Genomic DNA, 19,495 nt, shown 5'->3' with positions numbered 1-19,495 from the left:
GACATAGTAAGGCCTTAAGTTTACTTTTGGTGGCTGCCAAAAAACAGTTTCCATAAAATGGAAAACTAAACCATGTGTACTTGGAGTAGTGAATATTTAAGAGAAAACCTGGAAGTGGGGGTTAACAGAAAATTACATAGAAAAACAAATGAAATTGTGGGAACAATGCATGCAGATTTTTTTTTTTTTTTTTTTGAGAAGTGAGGTTTAAGAAAGGCAGGAACTGAGCAATTTAAGTTAAATTATACATCACATTTGATACAATTATTAATGTTCATAACTGAACTTTTAACATGGCTTGCTTGGTTTTATGTAAATATTTTATATCAAGTGTTAATTCAAAGGTGTTAAATTAAAAAGCTACTAAACAAGCTGGGAAACTGATGAAAACTGATTTTTCAGGGCTTGGCATTTCAATATATTAAATGAAAAGGTTAAGCATTCACTCCAACAATAAATCTCTTCTAGGGTTGTTCCAGCTCCATGCCCACCTACCATAAACACCCCCCCCCATCTCAAGTCCATTAGCCTCTTCATCTAGGAAAGCCCAACATTACGGCAATAGTTGGCCAGGGGGACAAAGGCAGCCATGGTAACAGTTTGTCCTCATCAGCATCCCAGCAACAAGGGTGTTTGTAGTACTCTTACCCTTTCCCAAATGGAAAACCTGTACCTCTGCCTCACCACAGGCATTTTTTCTAGCACCAAAGCTATTTAAGCTCAAGTAACCTGCATTCAAATAAGGGCTTTATCCCTCTATGCAGGGATCTCCAACTCAAGACATCATGAGGGCTGTATGAGGACTAACATTCAGTAGAGGGTTACACTCTGCTAAACAAGACGAGTAGTAGTTGGTAACACTGGGAATGTTGCATATTAGCTGGTTTGAGGGCAGATTATGGCCTAGAAGCCATGAACTTGACACCCACTGCTCTATGCCAGAGCTTGACCAGTAAAAAACAAATGTATTCACCAGAACATTTTCAATACAAGGAAAATTTCAGCTAGAGGTCCTCTGCATTCATGTTTCTACTAATACCCAATATAATCCAAACTTAGCATTTCAGAAACTTCCAAGGCATAATACAACACAACATATACCCAAGGCACAAACAGGGCTAAGCATTTGCTTAAGAGCCACTGTTCTCAGACTGCTGGTTTTCTCTTGAACTAGTCTTTGAACTGGAGTTCAAACTAGTTCCCAGAAGTAATACAGTTACTGTAATCTGGGGAAGCCTGGATTTGAACAGCAACATTAAAGTGTGCAAACCCTGAAGTAGATAAGCAGTCAAGTACTCCTGATATCATGCAGCACAGGATGCCTGCAAGAAATGACAAACAACTAAAATCATCCCAACTGTTGTAGGATGAATGCCGACTGCCAGCTGAAGACCCAATCCTACCCAGTGTGGCATGAATATAAACTGCAAGTTCGGTACAACACCAACAGTGAAAAACAAAACTGGGATGTGCACTTGGGCAAGCAGGTTCAAAATTTTCTTAGAAGTAAGAGCTGGGATATTCTGAAAAATGCTACTTTTGTAGCAAAGTTCAATCTCAATGGAAAGTAATAAGCATTATGGGCTGCAAGAAAAGTATTCATGGGATCAGTTCTTCAGCTTGTATTCAGTCAACAAAATGGGGGTCATTCATATTAGAAGAAAACTGGAAGAATCAAAAATGTAAAGTCATATACTGTAAAGGTATGGGTTAGTTTAAGGAATACAAATGCCATTTTCTTTGATAAATGCATTTGGACAAAATTTTAAATAATGTTTTGAGGGAGGCAAAGCACCCTCTGAAGCACCACACAGAACTCAGTGGCTGCTGCATGTTGGGGAAATGACTAATCTAGAAAAAAAAACTGAGCTAACTAAATTAACAAGAACCAACTGCTGAAGTCCTTAAAACATTCCTACATATGGGACAGACTAAAGACACCATATATTGAAGTTGATATAAAATGACTACGCCTCCATCACAAAATCAGAAGATTAAAGAAAAGGCATAGCAATGCTGCTTATTTCAGCAATGTAGCATTTGTACACAATTCTATTGATTTACATACTATTTACACTCGGCTCTCAAATTCCTCTCCTCTGGAAAAGGCTTTCCCTTTACGTTAAGCAAAGCAGCTCCCTGACCCTCAGACACAAATGAGTAGATTGAAAACTTAATTCCCCAGGTCTGATGCCCGTATACCACATGAGACAATAGTGAAATGTATCCACAATAAAGGGCAACTGGTGTGACTTATAAAGACCAGACATTAACATCCTCATATGAACCTATGAACCCAGGTACTTTAATAAAAATCTTTATGGGTAGGTGGACAAGGCCTCAAGCTACCACCTTGTACATGCTGTTATACTGGTGTAACAATGTGTTGTAGAAGTGGACCAATACACAGTGGATCACCAACAGAAAACTGTACAGTACTAAATATACATAGACTGCACACTAATTTCAGATCTGCGATTAGAGCTAGGGCAGTTTGTTAATTAAAATGCTCCCGGACTGCTCGCTCCAATCCAAGGCTCAGTTTATCAAATGCAAGAGTGACAACTGTGTAAACAAGCTACCATAAAAACATCCATGTTCAAGCAGGTGGGTCACCACTGTAGTAGCATTCCTTATTCAATGGAAAGGATGTCAGACTTTCTGGTCCACCCTCTACAGCTTTCATGATGTCTGACATCCAGCATGAACAGCCGTGAGCACATCAAGCCAATGCATCATTATAGAGGAGGACACTGTGCACTAAAGAATTAGGTAGTATAGCAATCATTCTAAATAGTACATCAATCAGGAGTGCAAACAGCCCCTACTCCTTAGCCTGTGAAGTTCAAAAACCCTAATATTTTAGCATATCTATTTTTAGAGCAAGTTAGGGTAATCTTAGCACAGCTCCCTAATGGGAAAAACGCTACTAAATCATGAGGGAGCAAGTTCAAACGGCCCCGGAGAAGCTGGTTGACAAAGCAGCAGGAGGAGGGTAGCAACTCAATGCAGTTATCTACTTAAAACACCTGGTTGTGAGCTGGACAAAATTGCACCATTTTCATTAAAGGGATTTACCACTATGCTAGTAGTCTATAGGTGCAGGCGATAACTACAGCAAAAGGAGCCCTCTGGGTGGAAACTACAGCATACAAGGACAGAGATGGGAACACCTGCTCTGCGGTCAGGCTGATGTCCCACTTAGTGGTTAGAAAATAAGTCCATATGACAGAACAAATGCTCTGGACAGACATGCTTTTGTACAACAGTTATGGATAATATTCTAGCAGACTACTCTCAAACCATCTCCAATATTGTGCTGCTGGAAACAGAGTTAAACCAGCTACTTTAAAAACAGTCTGCTGAGTGACTGGTTATTTTTCATCTTGCACAGAAGAGCCCATCTGCTGGACATCCTTTGTCAAAGCACTAACAGATTTGCTAGTGGACATCAAATATGTGAAGGGCTTTGTCCTTTACTCTAACAGACTAAAAAAGTTCCTGAACAGCCTGGTTAACTACCATCTCCGAAGCTATCTGGACCATACAGGAAGGGTTGGTCTTGACCATATCTTTATGGAAACTGTTTAAGGCTCCTTCCAGATGATATGGCTACCAAGAAGAAAGCTTTCTAGGATAGACAAATTCAAAGGTACAGAAGCAACAGTTTCTCAGAGCCAGTTTTAACTTGAGGCTTAAATTAGAGCCTGAAAAAGAAGGCACCATTCTTTTACGTGGTTTCAGATGGAACTTGCATAAGAAATGCTTTGAGTAATGGACCAACACAAGGGGTCCAGAGGGAGGCGCACTAAGAAATACCCTTCAAAAATACGTAATGCAGAACTTCATGTTCCCAACTCTGGTTTTGGTACATCTCCTTAGGAAGACACAACTTGTTTGACTGAAAGGCCTTTTTACACCAGCTCTAATTTCCAGAATTTTATTTTATTTATTTTACATAGGTTAACCAGGATGGTCCGACTAAACTGTAATATATTACAGTAGGTATATTAGGAAGTGAAAGTGGAATAATTTGTGGACTTATGTAATACAGGCATAGCCACTTACTCTAAATGTGTTCTGAGTTTTTAAAGTGAGAAGAGGTAGGGGCAGAAAGAGCAGGAGGGAGATTATTCCAAGTTCTAGCTATGGAGTAGAACAGTGTTTTTTCCTGCAGTATTGTTAGCCCTAGAGATACAGAGGATGGGTTTGTCGGAAGATCGGAGTATGATTTGTATTATAGTGGGTGAGAAGTTGGCCTAGTGTAGGTTTTTTTCTGGATGCATTACCACCTTTGTAGGCAATGAGCAATTGGTGATAGGCTAGTAGCTGGGGAAGTTTCAGTCATTGCAATTCTTAGAGCATGGCAATGGTGGGTTCTAGCAGGGTTGTTTTGGATAGTTGGGAGGACAGTGTTAAGATGGATTCTGTGAAGTGGTGACTGAATTGGGAGGCAATGTTCTTGTCATTCGTGGAGCTGGGAGTGGTAGTTTTGCCTGGTTTTAGGAGAGAGTTAATGGCATGTCAAAACATTTGGGGATCTTTTGAAGGCTTGTTTTGGGTATTGAAGTAATTTTGCCTATTGAGTTTAGTGTATTGCTTGGCCTGATTTCTAAATTGCAGGTAACTGTTTGGCTAGGCTAATATTGTATTTCTTCCAAACTGTCCAAGCCTTATTCCTTGACTTTAGAAGGGCTCTAGAATGTTCATGACCTTCTTAGAGATGGAGTCGGTTCTTTAAAAAGGTATCAAGCTGAGAGGATCCATGATGCAAGCTTATAAGTCCTTATGTTTGAGAGCACCAGTCATCCCAGCAATGTGAAGTAGCTGTCTGCAGTGCGAAAGACAGTTCACTCTACGTCTGGATCAGCAAAAAAAAAAAGTTAGTCAATGTGGAATAATCTGAACCATCCAGGCCTTGCCTTTCTACTCCCTCTTCCTGTTTTCTACAACACTCTTGGCAGAATGCTTACAGAACATGTCCACACCAACATATGAACAGTTCTTCTGATAATGCCCATGGGATTGGGAATCTGGAGCAGACACTACTTTCATCTATCGTGAACAGGTGTATTTACAGGGTGCCTACACCTCCAAGAAATCACCCCCAAGCTGGGAAAAAGCCAATATACCTGGTTCTACGCGTTTCATAATTAATGAGGGCAGGGTAGCAGAAGTACACCCCCCCCGCTCCACATAACCCAGCTGTCTGAAGAAATTAGTTTAAGGGACAAAAGTTTAGGTTGGTCTGTAGAAACATATCGCAGCAGGGTACAAAGGATGCTTGAAGAGATGTTGGACGGCCTCAAGAACCTTACAGAAGTGGTCTGGCTTCTTTGGGTGGGAGGGTGGAAATCAGGAGCTAAAGTACCTGTAAAAGTTATCCAGTATAGCAGCAAGCCCCTGAAGAACAGCCAAAGCAGGAGATTCCATTTGTAGCAGCTCACATGTCTTTGGAGTCTCAGACACTGGGAACAATCCCACTTACTGCTCTACAATGCAGACTACAGTATCCAAAGGATCTTTTTGGAACAGTTGTGGTTCTAGCCTCCATTAGTAGCTGTTGTGCATGCACCTACTCATGCTATCTACAATCAATTTATGCTGGGTGAATGCAGGTATGCTTGTAGAAGTTAAGAGCACCATCATCTCACAAGCCTGTTAAGGTCAGAGGTTAGCCTTTCTAGTTTTAGTGGTTACTACCTTGCCATGGGGTGAATCATACTCATTGCCTCTTCCTCCAGCTCAAGACTTGTAGATTCTCATCATTAGTAACAGTTTCAAACAGATGTTTGTTTAGCACAGCACTGCCCACCTTTAGGCATGCTAAATGTGGCCTCTATGCAAGATCCAAAGCATATTCGGGATCCTCTCTCTACAGTAGTAGCAACAGACAGGAAAAGCAGAGCTGACTTGCCAAACCACTGGATTTTCCTGGTGTCCTGCCCTGATCTACAATGAAAAATCAAAGCACACATTGCCCAGTCCCTTAACATTTGCCTAGCTGTGATCCCTTCCAGTGGGGACTGACCTGAGAACAGTATCTTGAACTGGTAGGCTCCTGTTACAATGGTGAGTTGACCAGTCCAACTATGTGGTCAGAAAACAGGAAGGACCTTTATGACCAATACAGAAACAGAGCAATGCAATGGGAGGAGGGACTTGGGATGGAGAGCATTGTGAATTTAGTAATCCTCAAAAGGTTTCATATGGACAAGTTTAGAATGGTCTCAAAGTTCTTCCTTGTAGACAAGGCGGTGCCTGGAGTACTATCCCTTTTCCCATTCTGAGGGACTACTTCAACCAGGCTACATACAAAGTGTTAAATGCCAATATGGGCTGGCTGGATCGGGCTGCACCCCCATGAATAGTACAGTCCTAAATTCTTTTTTGTATCCTTAGCAGACCATATTCCTTACCCACGTCAACCGTAAGGACAGCTAGCTCTATCTTGGAAGTGATCCCAGCCTAATTAAAGATGAGAAGGGGGAGGTGCTAGGGGGCATGCCCAGTATTAGCCAGGGGGGGACTTCTGGACAAGAGAAGAGTCCCTCCCCCTTCTTGTGCAACATCACACTTGCTCAACAAGAAAGGGCTTTTGAGAGAAAAGCAGGGATTTTGTAAGGGGGATAAAGCGTCAACTACTGCCCAGGTGAACCGGTTTCAATTTGCAGCTTAGGCATCTTAGATGTTGGCTGGGAGGAATGGGCATACCTATCCTGGGAAGAGGGCGTTCGAAGATGCTTCTTGATAGAAGGCATGGTCCACAGAGGGAAGCAGCCCTTAGAGACTTCTAACATACAGGGGAGGATGAGGTGAAACAAAGGTAGGTCATAATATAACCCTCCTCAGCAACAGTAGCTGTCTGCACCTGCACTGACTCCAGGGTAACCTTAATATCCATACCAGTCCCAAGTCACTGACAAAAAGCTCTGAGGGAAGGAGCACAAACTGGGATAGACAAGGGTACTGGGATGGCTAGAAAGGATGACAGCAAAGGGGGGAGGCTTTGTTTGCATTGATCAGGTGTACAGTAGACACTGGCTTGTCAATTAATGCAATATTTTGGGCTGGGAGGATGAAAACGCTGTTTTAGCAACACCATTTTAGCCTTTTCCCCTGGGAACTTATCTCAAGAGGGTCACAATGTCTGCTGTTGTGCTGCAAGCAGTCACTGCATCATAACTACATTCAACTGGATGTCTGCCTACCCAGAGAGCTCTGAGCCAATATATTTAACACTCACAGAACAAACCAGGAGCATTGCCTGGTTAAGTAACTAGCTCAGAGTTGCACAGCAAGCAAATGGAGGTAGGAAGAATTAGATCCTATACAATGGCTACAAGCAGGTCACATTAACAGCTCACAGCTTTAACCATCTGCACTGCTACACACAAGCTAATGGCCACCAAAGAGACAAAGCTTGCCTGAAGGATGTTGAGCCTGCAACAAGGTTTTAGCTTTTTTAGGTCTAAGCTAACAGACTCTGGAATCTACTAGTGTTTTCTTTCTGATGATTGCTTGATACTCAGGAGACAGTACAGTTGTGTACACTTACCATAAATGTAGAGGTTAGTGTATTCACTGTTGCAGTCATTACATTTGGGTTATCTGCCTGCAGGTAGCCCTCAGCCGGCCTGAATATCAAAGTCTGATTCCTGCGTCGGATGCTCTCTTCCATGACGTCAGGTCGTCAGGGGAATAAAACACGCAGCTGATACCATTACATCAGTTTTTCTTGTCCCAGATGTCAGGTGCCCCCATAATGGAAAGCAATTATGTTAGGTTACACCAACAAAAAGCAAATACACCAGAAAGCTGAAATACACTAAACAAGAAAAGTATAGCCAAGAGAAGTCAGGGAGCTGGAGGGAGGGTAACCTGGACTGCAACAGTGAATACACCAACATCTACATTTATGGTAAGTGTACACAACTGTATATACTATGTTCTTCTTGTTTCACTGTTGCAGTCATTACATTTGGGTAGATTCCTAAAGCTAAGGAAGGGAGGAGGAGGAAGTTATTCTAAAGCTAAGGAAGGGAGGAGGAGGAAGTTAGAGAGCATTAGGACCAGCTATTAAGCCCTGCAAAACTGCAGTGGCAAAACCAGCTCTGGATTTAGAAAAAAAATAGGCATGTGGTAATGCCTGGTGAAGGTATGTAAAGAGCTCCAGGTAGCAGCTTCTAGAATATCCCTGGTAGGGACACGTCTGAGAAAGGCTGTAGAAGTAGATGCAGCCCTGGTGGAATGTGATCTTATCCCCATGTGGGGTAGGTTTTCCATGGTGCTTATAGCAGAAATTAATGCAATGGGCTATCCACTTACAAATGGCTTGCTTTAAAATGGCCTGCCCCTGCAGCAAAGCCAACTAGCAACTGTTCAGATTGAGAGGATTAGTCCTGTCCAAACAAAATCTACGTTGCCTGTGCACGTCCAAAGAGTGCAGTATTCGTTCTCCTTTGTTTTGTGGATTTGGGAAAAAAGTAGGCAAATTAATGGACTGATTAAGGGCCACACTAGACACCACCTTGGACATAAAGGAAGAATTGGTCCTAAGGGACACCCTGTCTGCATGGAAGATTATGAAGGGCTCCACTGCCATGAGGGCCTGTAATTTAGACACTGTTCTTGCTGAAGTGATGGCTAGAAGGAAGGCGATTTTCCAAGAAAGGAATTTCAACTCTGCAGTTGCAGTTGGCTCAAAAGGAGGTTTTCCAAGTCAGAGTTAAGGTCCCAGGCTGGAGTAGGGGCTCTCTTGGGTGGTCTTAAATTTTTGGCCCCTCTGAAGAACTGCTTTAGCAGGGGGTGAGAGAAGAGGGGTGGTTCAGTATTAATGCGCTGAAATGGCAGAGGCATGAATTTTAATTGACTAGAAGGAAAGGCCCTTGTGGAGCATCTCTAAGTACTGAAGAATATGTGACAAGCTGGGCACTGTTGTGCCCATCCCCTGAATCCAGCTCCAAGAATAGTATTTCCACTTTTCAGCATAGGATTTTCTAGTACTAGCCCTCCTTGCCTCCAGAATGACATCTAGCACCTGCTTACTGAGGGATGCTATTGGAGAGCTCAAGGAATTAGCCAGGCTGCAAGGTTCAGAGTTTGAAGCGGAGGGTGCGGAATCTGACCCTCCTGCTGGGACAGCAGGGAAGGGGTCTGAGGCAGGTGCCATGGTTCCAGCAGTGACATACTGCGCAAGAGGGGACACCAGTGCTAGCGTGGCCAGTCTGGTGCAATCAATATTGTCCTTTGTTTGTCCTGTTTGATCTTTAGCAGAACTTGAGGAGAGGCAGAGGGGGTAGGCATAAACAGAGGCTTTCCCAGGTGAAGGACAGGGCATCCACTTTCCAAGCTTGACTGTGGAAGTCCTACTGGTAGTTCTGAGGGGAGGCAAACAGGTCTATCTCTGGATTCCCCCATCTGTTTCTCAAAAGGTTGAATATCTTTGGTTCAAGTTTCCACTCGTGTGGGTCCATGAGATTTCTGCTTAGGTTGTCTGCCAGTGACTTTAGCTTGCCTGGCAGGAATTGAGCTTGTAGGTGCACTTGGTAGCTCAAGGTTGTGTTCCACAGAGCAATGGCTAGTCTGCAGAGAGGGTACGAGTGGGTTCCCCCTGGCTTATGTACCACATAACAGTGGTGTTCTGTCTTTACCAATAATTGCCCTGGAAGAATGGGGTCCTTGTTAGCTGTACAGAATTCCCTGATGGCCTCCATTTCTTTTTGATTGATATGCAGGTGCATCTGACTTGGGATCCATTTGCCCTAAATGCACTGCCCTACCAAGTGAGCCCCCCATGCATATAGTCTGATGGGTCTGTTAACATTTGGCGGCAGGGGGTAGAGTGAATGGGAGCACCCTGTTGTGGTAGCAGGCCTCTGCCCACCAAAGGAACTCTTTATACAAGGAATCATCGATTCCAGGTCCTGAGAATGTTGACACCATAGGCTTTTTAGATACCATTGTAGTTTTCCTCATATGCAGTCTTACATATGGAATTAGTAGAATGCTAGAGGCCATGAACCCCAGGGCTTGCAGGATTTTTCTTGCACACAGCTGGGTCTTTGTGGCCAGTAGTTTGAAGTAGGCTGTCAAACTCGTTTCGATGGAGCGAGGTAAGCCATCTGGGAAGTTGTGTTCAAGCTTGCTCCCAGGAATACAATTGGTTGGCAGGGTACTAGATGAGATTTCTTTTTGTTTATGGTGTACTCCAGTGAGGTTAGAAGTTTTACAAATGCCAGATGTTTTAGTAGCATGTCCTGGCTTTGTCTGAATTAGACAATAGTCCAGGTATGGGTATATTTGAATATTTCTTTGCCTGCAAAATGCAATGAATGGAGCTAGACACTGAATACCCAGGGCGCAGCAGATGAGCCAAAGGGAAGTGTAGAGAACTGACAGTGCATGGAGCCTGCTCTGAAGCGTAAGTATTTCCTGCATGATTCCCTTATTGGAATGTGCAGGTCAGCTTCCTTTAAGTCTAAGGTTGCCAACCAGGCATCTTTGCCTAGCATAGGAAGCAGTTTAAGTGTTAGCATTTTGAATTTTGGGATTACCAAAAAGGTGTTTAGAATAGAGAGGTCCAGGATAGGATGCCAGGAGCTGGCTTTTCTGGTACCAGGAAAAGTCTTGAGTAAAAAACTTGTCCCCTTTCTTTTTCTGGGACAGGCTGAATAGCCCTGATACAGAGAACCTGCTGTTGAGCCTCTGCCCCCGGATTTGGGGGTAGGTCTGGGCCAACCGTTTGGGGTTGGTAAGGTGTGGAAGTGGAATGTGTATCCTTGGAAAACAGATTTAAAACCCATTTGTCCTGGGTAATGAGTTCCCAGTTTTTTGCATGCAAAGCAAGGTTTCCCCCTAAGGGAGCAGGCAGTTGAGCAGGGCTTGGAAGGTTTAAGGTTAAGTCCTTGTGACATTTTTCCATTGGGGGGGGGGTGTCTTCCTACTTCCAGCTTTGGAAGTGGGAGCCCCCCACTGCTTAGGCCTGTGAGTACTTTGAGACTGTAGCCTAGGTGGTCTGCTGTTCCTGTGTTTGGACTGAAGGCCTGGAAGAGACAGGAAAGGACCAATTCTTAGAAGGCCAATGCCTACTAAATCTGGGAGGCTGTATCTGCAGGAAAACTTTAAAAGTTTGCATAGATTTAGTTTTTTTCCTCCATCTTTTTAAGGACTTCTGCTTTGTTGCCAAACAGGCAGTCTTGGTTTAAGGGAGCATCCAGTAATTTAACTAACATGATATGGCAAATTTTGCTCCTTAAGCCAAGCATGCCTATTAAGTACTGACCCAGTGACAGCAGCCCTGCAAGATGCTTCGAAAAAGAGTCAAAACCACATTGCAAAGTATGTTTACCAACTTAAGCAGAATGCATTAAATCCTGTAATTCTTTATTTTCAGCACAGTCAGGAAGAAACATGATTTTCTGTTTTAGTCCCACAATATGTTGCTGATACTTTAACATATGAAACTGGCAGTTTAAGGCCCAAATGGCCAAAGTAGCAGAAGTGTATACCTTCTTACCCAATCTGTCCAAGGCCCTGGAATCTCTATCAGAGGGGGCAGGGTTTTGGCAGTAGTAGCCTTAATGCCTTTAGGTTCTTGGGAAATTATATCTGGGTCCGCAGTAGGATTCTTGAAGAGGAACTTGTAAGAGTCAGGTACTAATACCTGTAAGGCTTCCTGGGAGCTGGAAGTAAAATGTCAGGTGCCAGGCTAGATTCCAAGAAGGCATCATCTACAATGTCCAGGACAGGAGGGACAAGTAAATGCCTGTGTTGAGGGAGGATTAAGAATTCCCTAAGCCTCTTTTTGGAGTCAGAGTAATCCTGGCTTTCCCAACGGAAATGCTCCCCAAGAGTGTGCAAGGTTTCACTAAAATAAACATTTTCTGGAGGGGAAGCAGAGGGAATGGAATCCTCTACATCAGAATTCTCATAGGTAGATAACGGCAAATCCTGGTAATCAGAACAGAAATTTCAGAATCCTGATCAGAAGAATCAGAAGGAAAATCAGTTCTAGGTCTCTAATTAGGGGAAGCCAGCCTTCAACCCTCTAAAAGTAATAAGATCTTCAGCCATTCTTGTTTTTTTAGGCATATGGGCCTGACCATGCAGTTTGGACGTCGGTTTTCAAGGTGTGGGTCGAGTTTTAGGCCTTGAAGATGATGGCGTTGGTTAAGCCTGAATACACCCTCAGAAGCCTGCGCCTGCACAGGGGCTCCGGACCGATCCAAGGCAGAGACATCTGCAGGTTCCACAGTCGAAGCATCTCGCGGCATACCAGACTCCGAAAGGGTCTCAGTAGAGGCCTGCGAATATGAAGTAGCTGGTATCAGGGGCTGCAAAAGCACCTCAGAGTACTGGCGAACTGGCAACTAGCTTAACCGAAGCATCGGCAGCTTTGGACCTATGCAGTCTGTTTTTTCGGAATGTTGGTAGGCTTACTGAAGTCATTTCTGGATAGTTAAACAGTACCAAAATAATTTGCTGCAAAAAGAGAGACTATGAATAGTCCAGGGATTGAATAAGGCACAAAACTGACAGCAAGGGATGTCGTGGTCTGGGCCTAAGCAAGGGATGCAGTACGAATGAAAATCCGAGGTATTTGCTTGCCACAGGTAATGCAATTATTAACTTTTACTGACATCGGTTAAGAGCAAGAAAAAGGATCCCCAACGGGGTACTTAGCTTTTTTGAAAACTTCGGCTCTGAAACTCGAAAATGAAAATTTCAGCAGTCGGCTGACCAGCACTTGCGAACTGCTTCTGCTTCAGGCACTGCACGGCAAGAAAGACTGATGTAATGGCGTCGGCTGCATGTTTTATACCCCTGACAACCTGACATCATGGAAGAGACCGCATCGGACGCAGGAAAAGACTGATATTCAGGCCAGCTGAGGGCTACCTGCAGGTAGATAACCCAAATGTAATGACTGCAACAGTGAAACAACGAAGAACATCTGGTGTTCCTTCTCAAGAACAAAAATCAAGTACAAAATTCTTTGGGAAGAAATCTGCAATCCAAGTGCACTTACTAGAAGACTTTTCTAGGGAGGTCAGCAGTATTAGTCACAAAAGACTAATAAGCGTAGTTCAATATTAAGTCGCTAGAAAGCCAGGTCTAAAATTAGACTACGTGTTTATGCTCTGGAAGTTGCCTGGAAGGGGCCGAATTGATTGCTTCATACAAAGAAATAGCACAATCGCCTCCTCCTTATATGACATCAAGGAACCAAGCTCACAGGCGACTTCCATGAAAACCAACAGCTCACATGGATAAGGAATATTACTGCAACGGTGACCTTTGCAGCAAGCAGTTTCTTGATATGTTACCAAAAATGTAGGGTTTCTGAGAAATTGCTTGATCTGCACTACAATACATTTTGCAGGTCTCTCCAACATGAATCCTCAACTAAAATGTGACCTGCACTTCATCTCAGCACTTAAATCTTGATGAGAGACATCCAAAGCCACTAAAATAAAGTTGAACCATTTTTCACCTTTGTGAGTGAACCAACGTTTTCATTGGCTTGAGACTAAACACTAATTGAAGTCTATGTAATCAAAGAACTCCAGTGTCTAACCTAAGAAAAGAGACCACCAAGGAGTTCTTGAACTTGGAGTAAGTCCGTGAGTTGAAACGGTTCATGCCACTAAAACCTTGACAAGGAGGGCCACCACAAAGCAGTTCAACATCGCCCTTCTGTGGGAGCTTCTGTCCCAATGAGTTAGTCCTTTCTCCTGCCATGACAAGCTTTAACAAGACATTGCAGTCCTCTGTGAAAACTGTGGTGCCAGGATTGTTCAGTCGGAATGCCTGGGCTGCTGGTTCCCACATCTCTATAGCCCACATGGTTTCCGAAATACCTGGAGGACAAAGAGAAAATTAGTAGTCTAGCATCTTAATACTGTCCACCTATTCTACAGTGACAACAGAAAAATTACCTGTTCCCTCACACTCATAGTACATTTTCTTAAGTCCATTAGAAAAACACCTGGACACTTGCTGCAAATTCATTAACACACTAGTTACAGCCTATGAAATCCTTCAGCAAGACCCATGCTGCCCAACAGTGATGATCACAGCCTTTCTTCCTTCCCTGTACTTCCTTAAACAGCCTGATCTCAGCAGATTTAACATTTTAAACATTACTATCCTTCACCATCTGCAGTTACATGGCACTCGTGTGAAAGCTTTCCTTTAACACGTAACATGGCTGGTTGTTAGATAATTAAAAGATCAAATGAAGGGTTGAGTGCCTAGACTGCTTCGATGTCATCAAAAAACACAATAAAATGTTTTCTACGCATTAAAATGATCACCTTAATGGAAACCATAAATGTGCAGCACGTATGCCTTCAGTAACAAGGCATGAATACACTACATCATATAGATCACAATCTGAACAGTACAGTCAATAGTCAACAGCTATTCACCACAGTAGCAGATTTTCAAAGTGGGGGAAGGTTATGAGGTCCTCCTATCCACCAACACAAGTGTCATCTGAATATTTTAAGGACTAAGGCCTTCATGCATGGCTGTCCTGCACTATGTACCATGTTCCAGTCTTTGGCATGTGTCCATACTAATATCTGTAAAACTATCAGATAAAACACCCACGGAAACAAAGTGTCCATTTAAAAATGATCTTTGGCTCACAGCATACTTTTAAACAGCTCTGCTCTTAATACGGAGAAACGCTGATCAAATCATGCATAGTCTTCCAAAAGAATAAATGTCATCCATCCCTGCTTGGACTGCTCTAAAGTCAGAGCAGACTCCTGTAACGATGCAGTTAACAGCTGCTGCAGAATGGAAGTGGTCACCCTTTTCTTCCATATCAGTTGCACACTGTCAGCTTACCATGTCTTTAGGGAGATGAGGAAATTGGAGTACATTGAGAAAACTGGAGTACATTGAGAAAACCTATGTGAACACGAGGACAAGCCACACATCAAATTTACCATGCTCAGGGTCAGAGGGGAGCCACATCATATCTTGGCAAGCAACAGTCAAAAGGCAGAGAAATGCTGGACAAGACTCCAGTCCACTGCAAGAATGCTATGCATACTTACAATAGTTTCTTAAAGAGTTTAACAGATTTGATGGAAAGCATTTAACCACTCAGTGGAGTCTAAACATTAAATACTTACAATTTATAAATTTTACTATGCTAATTATGTAGAAAACGATTTTTAAGAACTAGTTACTCCATGCTTCTATGACTGTTGCAAAAACTAACAGTAAGGGTTATTGATAAGCCCTCCATTTTACTCTGTTCCACATACAAATATTAAACATCCAGAAAGAACTTTCATACATTGCATGGTTAAAGCCAGTCTTCCACTGATTTTATTCCGCATGTTCACACCTGTAATATTGGTCATTTTACTTTTGAACCCAGAGAATGCCAGTCCTCTACTTTAGATATATCCAATGTCTTGTATTAGATCGAATGACTGGAGCAGCATTCAAATGTAGCAATATCCACTCAGTGGGCATTGCTCCAATCCTCTACCAGTAACCCTTCAGTGACACTGTCCAACACTGTGGTGGTGTCAGCCACCACAGACTTCAGCTCCTTCCCCTGTCCTACTACTATGAACTTTACAGTTCCACTGTAACTGGGCATACCCCCAGCCTTTTGATGGATGGGTCTTATTCCACAAAGGCAGAGTAAGTTCAGTTGCATCTGGTGTTTGATGTTCAGAGTGTGGAGTGGACAGGTGAGGACACTCGACATGGCTGGTCAGCTGGAGAAAATCAAGATTAAGTGTACAAGCATGTAATAGAGTGTGGTTAAGTGGAATCCACTACCTCTGGGGCAGGACAACACCCTTGATCTCCACAAGCATGCCTTGTCAGTTTCCTGATCCCTTCGTCATCTCCACTCAGCACCTCCTCCTATTCCTCACTTAGTGACACACACACAGTACCTGGGCTGTATTCACAAACAGGTCACCTAGATCAGTTTCACATACCTCCTCTGTGCCATGCAGCCACCTAATTATCAGAACTACTACGTCTAGGACAGAATTAAGCCAAAGAAATAGGTTTGGTCAGTGGGAATTCATAGTTTGTGTACAAGTCTTTTAAAATAAGGAAAATACTATGAAACTATAAAAAATGTGAAACCGTGGGATAAACGCACAAGCTTTATTCAGTGACTAAAATAGTGGCATACGGGTTGATTTAGTACAGCTAGCCATCCTAATAAATACATTTGTTTAAAAAATGCGATTCTCCATTAAAATTACTTGAAATATTAAATACCATGTATTTAAACACTATATTGCAATTGCTTGTAAGGAAGCATGCATGATTAACAGCCTTGTTTATACTGGACAGAGCCAGAGCCAGAGCCAGAGCCAGAGCCAGAGCCAGAGACAGAGCCAGAGCCAGAGACAGAGCAAGAGACAGAGCAAGAGACAGAGCAAGAGACAGAGCAAGAGACAGAGCAAGAGACAGAGCAAGAGACAGAGCAAGAGACAGAGCAAGAGACAGAGCAAGAGACAGAGCAAGAGACAGAGCAAGAGACAGAGCAAGAGCGAGAGCAAGAGACAGGGCGCGAGCGAGAGCAAGAGACAGAGCAAGAGACAGAGCAAGAGACAGAGCAAGAGACAGAGCAAGAGACAGAGCAAGAGACAGAGCAAGAGACAGAGCAAGAGACAGAGCAAGAGACAGAGCAAGAGACAGAGCAAGAGACAGAGCAAGAGACAGAGCAAGAGACAGAGCAAGAGACAGAGCAAGAGACAGAGCAAGAGACAGAGCCCAATCCAGTGGAGCAGCTGTCACAAATGTGAACTACTAGCTTCACTAAACAATAAATGAAACCAGGGACAGTGATCCACAATTCAACTAAAAGTTAAATACAACCAGTATATGCCCCCCACCCCACCAAGTTATTCCATTTGAGTTCAGAACAAGTGTCTTCTGCTATAAAGACTTGCCTGCTTGATGAAAACCTTCAGACAATCCTCCACAGCCAGAGAAAACATCAAGGCTGCGCAGCTTAAGAACTTTCACCTCTGCAGTCTCTGGTTCAGTCTGCTCTGTAGCTCCAGATTTTCCTTTGCCCTTTCCTGAAGTCAGAGGGGGAAAAAAAAGGGGAAAGTAGCACTTTTATAAAGCAGTAAATGCAAAACAACCAAAATGAAACGCATCCAATCTGCAAGAGGAAAAGAATTCTGCTTATGGATTTGTAAGCTACATTCAGGAAGTCTACCCACTTGCAAGATGACAGGCAGCACTGCAGACAACTGCTACAGCAAACCTATAACTGTGTTTATCAGCAATTAGAGAACCACACTGAGTAAGCTCTCACCGTTACAACCATACTGCCAGATTTGCCATAGACTCAACATATAGGACACATCACGGTCAAAACCTCAGTCTTCTCAGGTGGCTAGAACTGCCTAGCCTACTTCTGTTCAGCTTACAGTAGCAGACAATTCTGTACCACCCTGAAAACACTCCAGCACTCCATACAGTAATTCAAGGCAACTATGATCATCCAATAAACTGTTGGTCCAAACCTACAAAGCCATTAACTCAGCCGGCGACTACCATTTGCCAATGTCATTGGTAAAACTTGGAATTCATTTCTATCCAACCTTACCCTCGAACCGTCAAGTTCAAAAAAGACCTCAAACAGTATTTTAAAAGAGCACTTTCTCCCATTACTAACCCTGATTAATCACTACTTATTCAATGCCTTATTTAATACTGTACGCATCACTTGCTCATAATAGCTTGCTACAACCTGTTTTTGTATACTATTACACTGTTTAAATTGTGCCTACTAGAGGGCTTTGTAAAAGTTTGACTCATCTTATGTTCTGGGTTATCTAGAGCTTTTCTCCCCGGGCCTCAACTGAAAATGGACATATATCCAGTCTGACTAATCCGGTCAGCAAATGTAAAATAAAATAGATGCCAAGTATGACAGATGGTCAATTATGTGATTAAGGATAAAATGACCTTCACAAATTAAAATCCACCCATGAATACCAATAAAGGTGTGTTTTGGGTTACAGTATATGGCACCAAGGATAATTGCACAGAATACCTTCCGCAATGTTAAGACCCAGCCCCAAACTAAGTTTCTGTCCAAGGATACCACCCCCTTGCCCAGACATGCACATGATGCCCTTCAATTTTATTTTCCAGCACAAAATGTGAAATGAAACTTTCAAGACAAAGTACTGAAAAAATAAGTTATGCACTCACCATAACGTTCAAACTTCATTTGTCAGCAACCTGTGGGTATCGGATCCGATCCGGATCAGAGCCGGCAGCTTTCCAAGCTAGAGATCCGAGCTCCTAGCTCCTCCCCCTTACCCATAATACCCTACCTCCCTCCAGTCCTCAGATGGAGTTTGTCCTATTAGCACACAATACCAAAGAAATAAACCACCTGAACATCCTAACCTGGTACCAACTAGGAGTAAATCAACAATCATTCAGGTGACGAACTACAGGTTAGGGGGACGGGGGGGGGGGTCGGTTGCTGACAAATGAAGTTACCTACTCAGATGGAACATTATGGTGAGTACATAACTTCTTTATCTGAAGTAGTTAACTTCATTTGATCAGCAACCTGTGAGACAGAGTCCCCAGCTACGAAAAGCTTGGGAGGTCCTCAAGGAAGGATATTCCGGAGCACTGCAGAGCCAAATGATGCCCTACCCCTGCATATCTAATCCAACTTATGAGTAATAAAGGTATGAGAGGAAGCCCAAGTAGCCGCAGAACAAATGTCATCCAAGGGCACCCTTGACCAAAAGGCAGCAGAGGTAGCCACAGAACGGGTAGAATGTGCACGAACTCCCACGGGCTCAGGTCGACCAGAGATTTTGTACGTGAGCAAAATGCAGTGAGAAATCCACCTAGAGTTACCTTCGTTACTGGTTTACCCAAAGATGGCTTGGCAAAGGGAACAAAGAGCTGCTCCGATTTTCAAGAGGCAGCGGTTCTATGCAAACAGAAGCACAACTGCCTATGCACATCTAATGAATGGAGTCTGTATTCCCCTTTGTTCTGGAAGTTAGGGAAGAACACGGCAGATTAATGGATTGGTTGATGTTAGCTTCGGAAGCCACTTTAGGTAAAAAGGAGGGATTAGTCCTGAGGGAAACTGTCTATATGGAAGACAATATACGGAGGTCTGGTACAAAGGGCCTGAAGCTCCGATACCCTTCTTGAGGTAATAGCAATCAAGAAGGCAGTTTTCCAAGACAAATACTTTAAGTCAACCAAAGCTGCAGGCTCAAAGGGTGGACCAGTAAGTGCCTGGAGGACTAAAGTTAAATCAGACGGAGGAACCGCATTCTTGACAGGAGGTCTTAACAGAAAGTACCCTTCAAGAAGGTCTTGCAGATCTTAGAGGAAGCTAAGGGACCAAGATTGTCTCAGATGTGGAAGTGGGAAATGGCCGCCATCTGAACCTTCACAATTGAACTGGCCCCCTGATGAAAAATGTGGGATAAAAACAACTGCT

At 43.3% G+C, this 19,495-nt stretch overlaps 1 protein-coding gene across 1 annotated transcript in view; it reads right to left on the bottom strand.

Annotated features, from left to right (window-relative positions):
• Nucleotides 1-19,495, bottom strand: part of DNMT1 (DNA methyltransferase 1) — an 862,083-nt gene that overhangs the window by 329,809 nt on the left and 512,779 nt on the right. The window contains exons 25-26 of the mRNA XM_044084674.1: nucleotides 16,947-17,078; nucleotides 13,580-13,862 (exon numbers count right to left, since the gene is read on the bottom strand). Coding sequence (XP_043940609.1) covers nucleotides 13,580-13,862; nucleotides 16,947-17,078 — 415 coding nt within the window. The remainder of the gene's footprint in view (nucleotides 1-13,579; nucleotides 13,863-16,946; nucleotides 17,079-19,495) is intronic.

Source organism: Protopterus annectens, chromosome 9.part0, assembly GCF_019279795.1.
Source record: "Protopterus annectens isolate FY-2018-M chromosome 9.part0, PAN1.0, whole genome shotgun sequence".
In the NCBI taxonomy this organism is placed as follows: Eukaryota; Metazoa; Chordata; order Ceratodontiformes; family Protopteridae; genus Protopterus; species Protopterus annectens.
The sequence above is the reverse complement of the archived record's forward strand: the minus strand, read 5'-3'. Positions and strand labels throughout refer to the sequence as shown.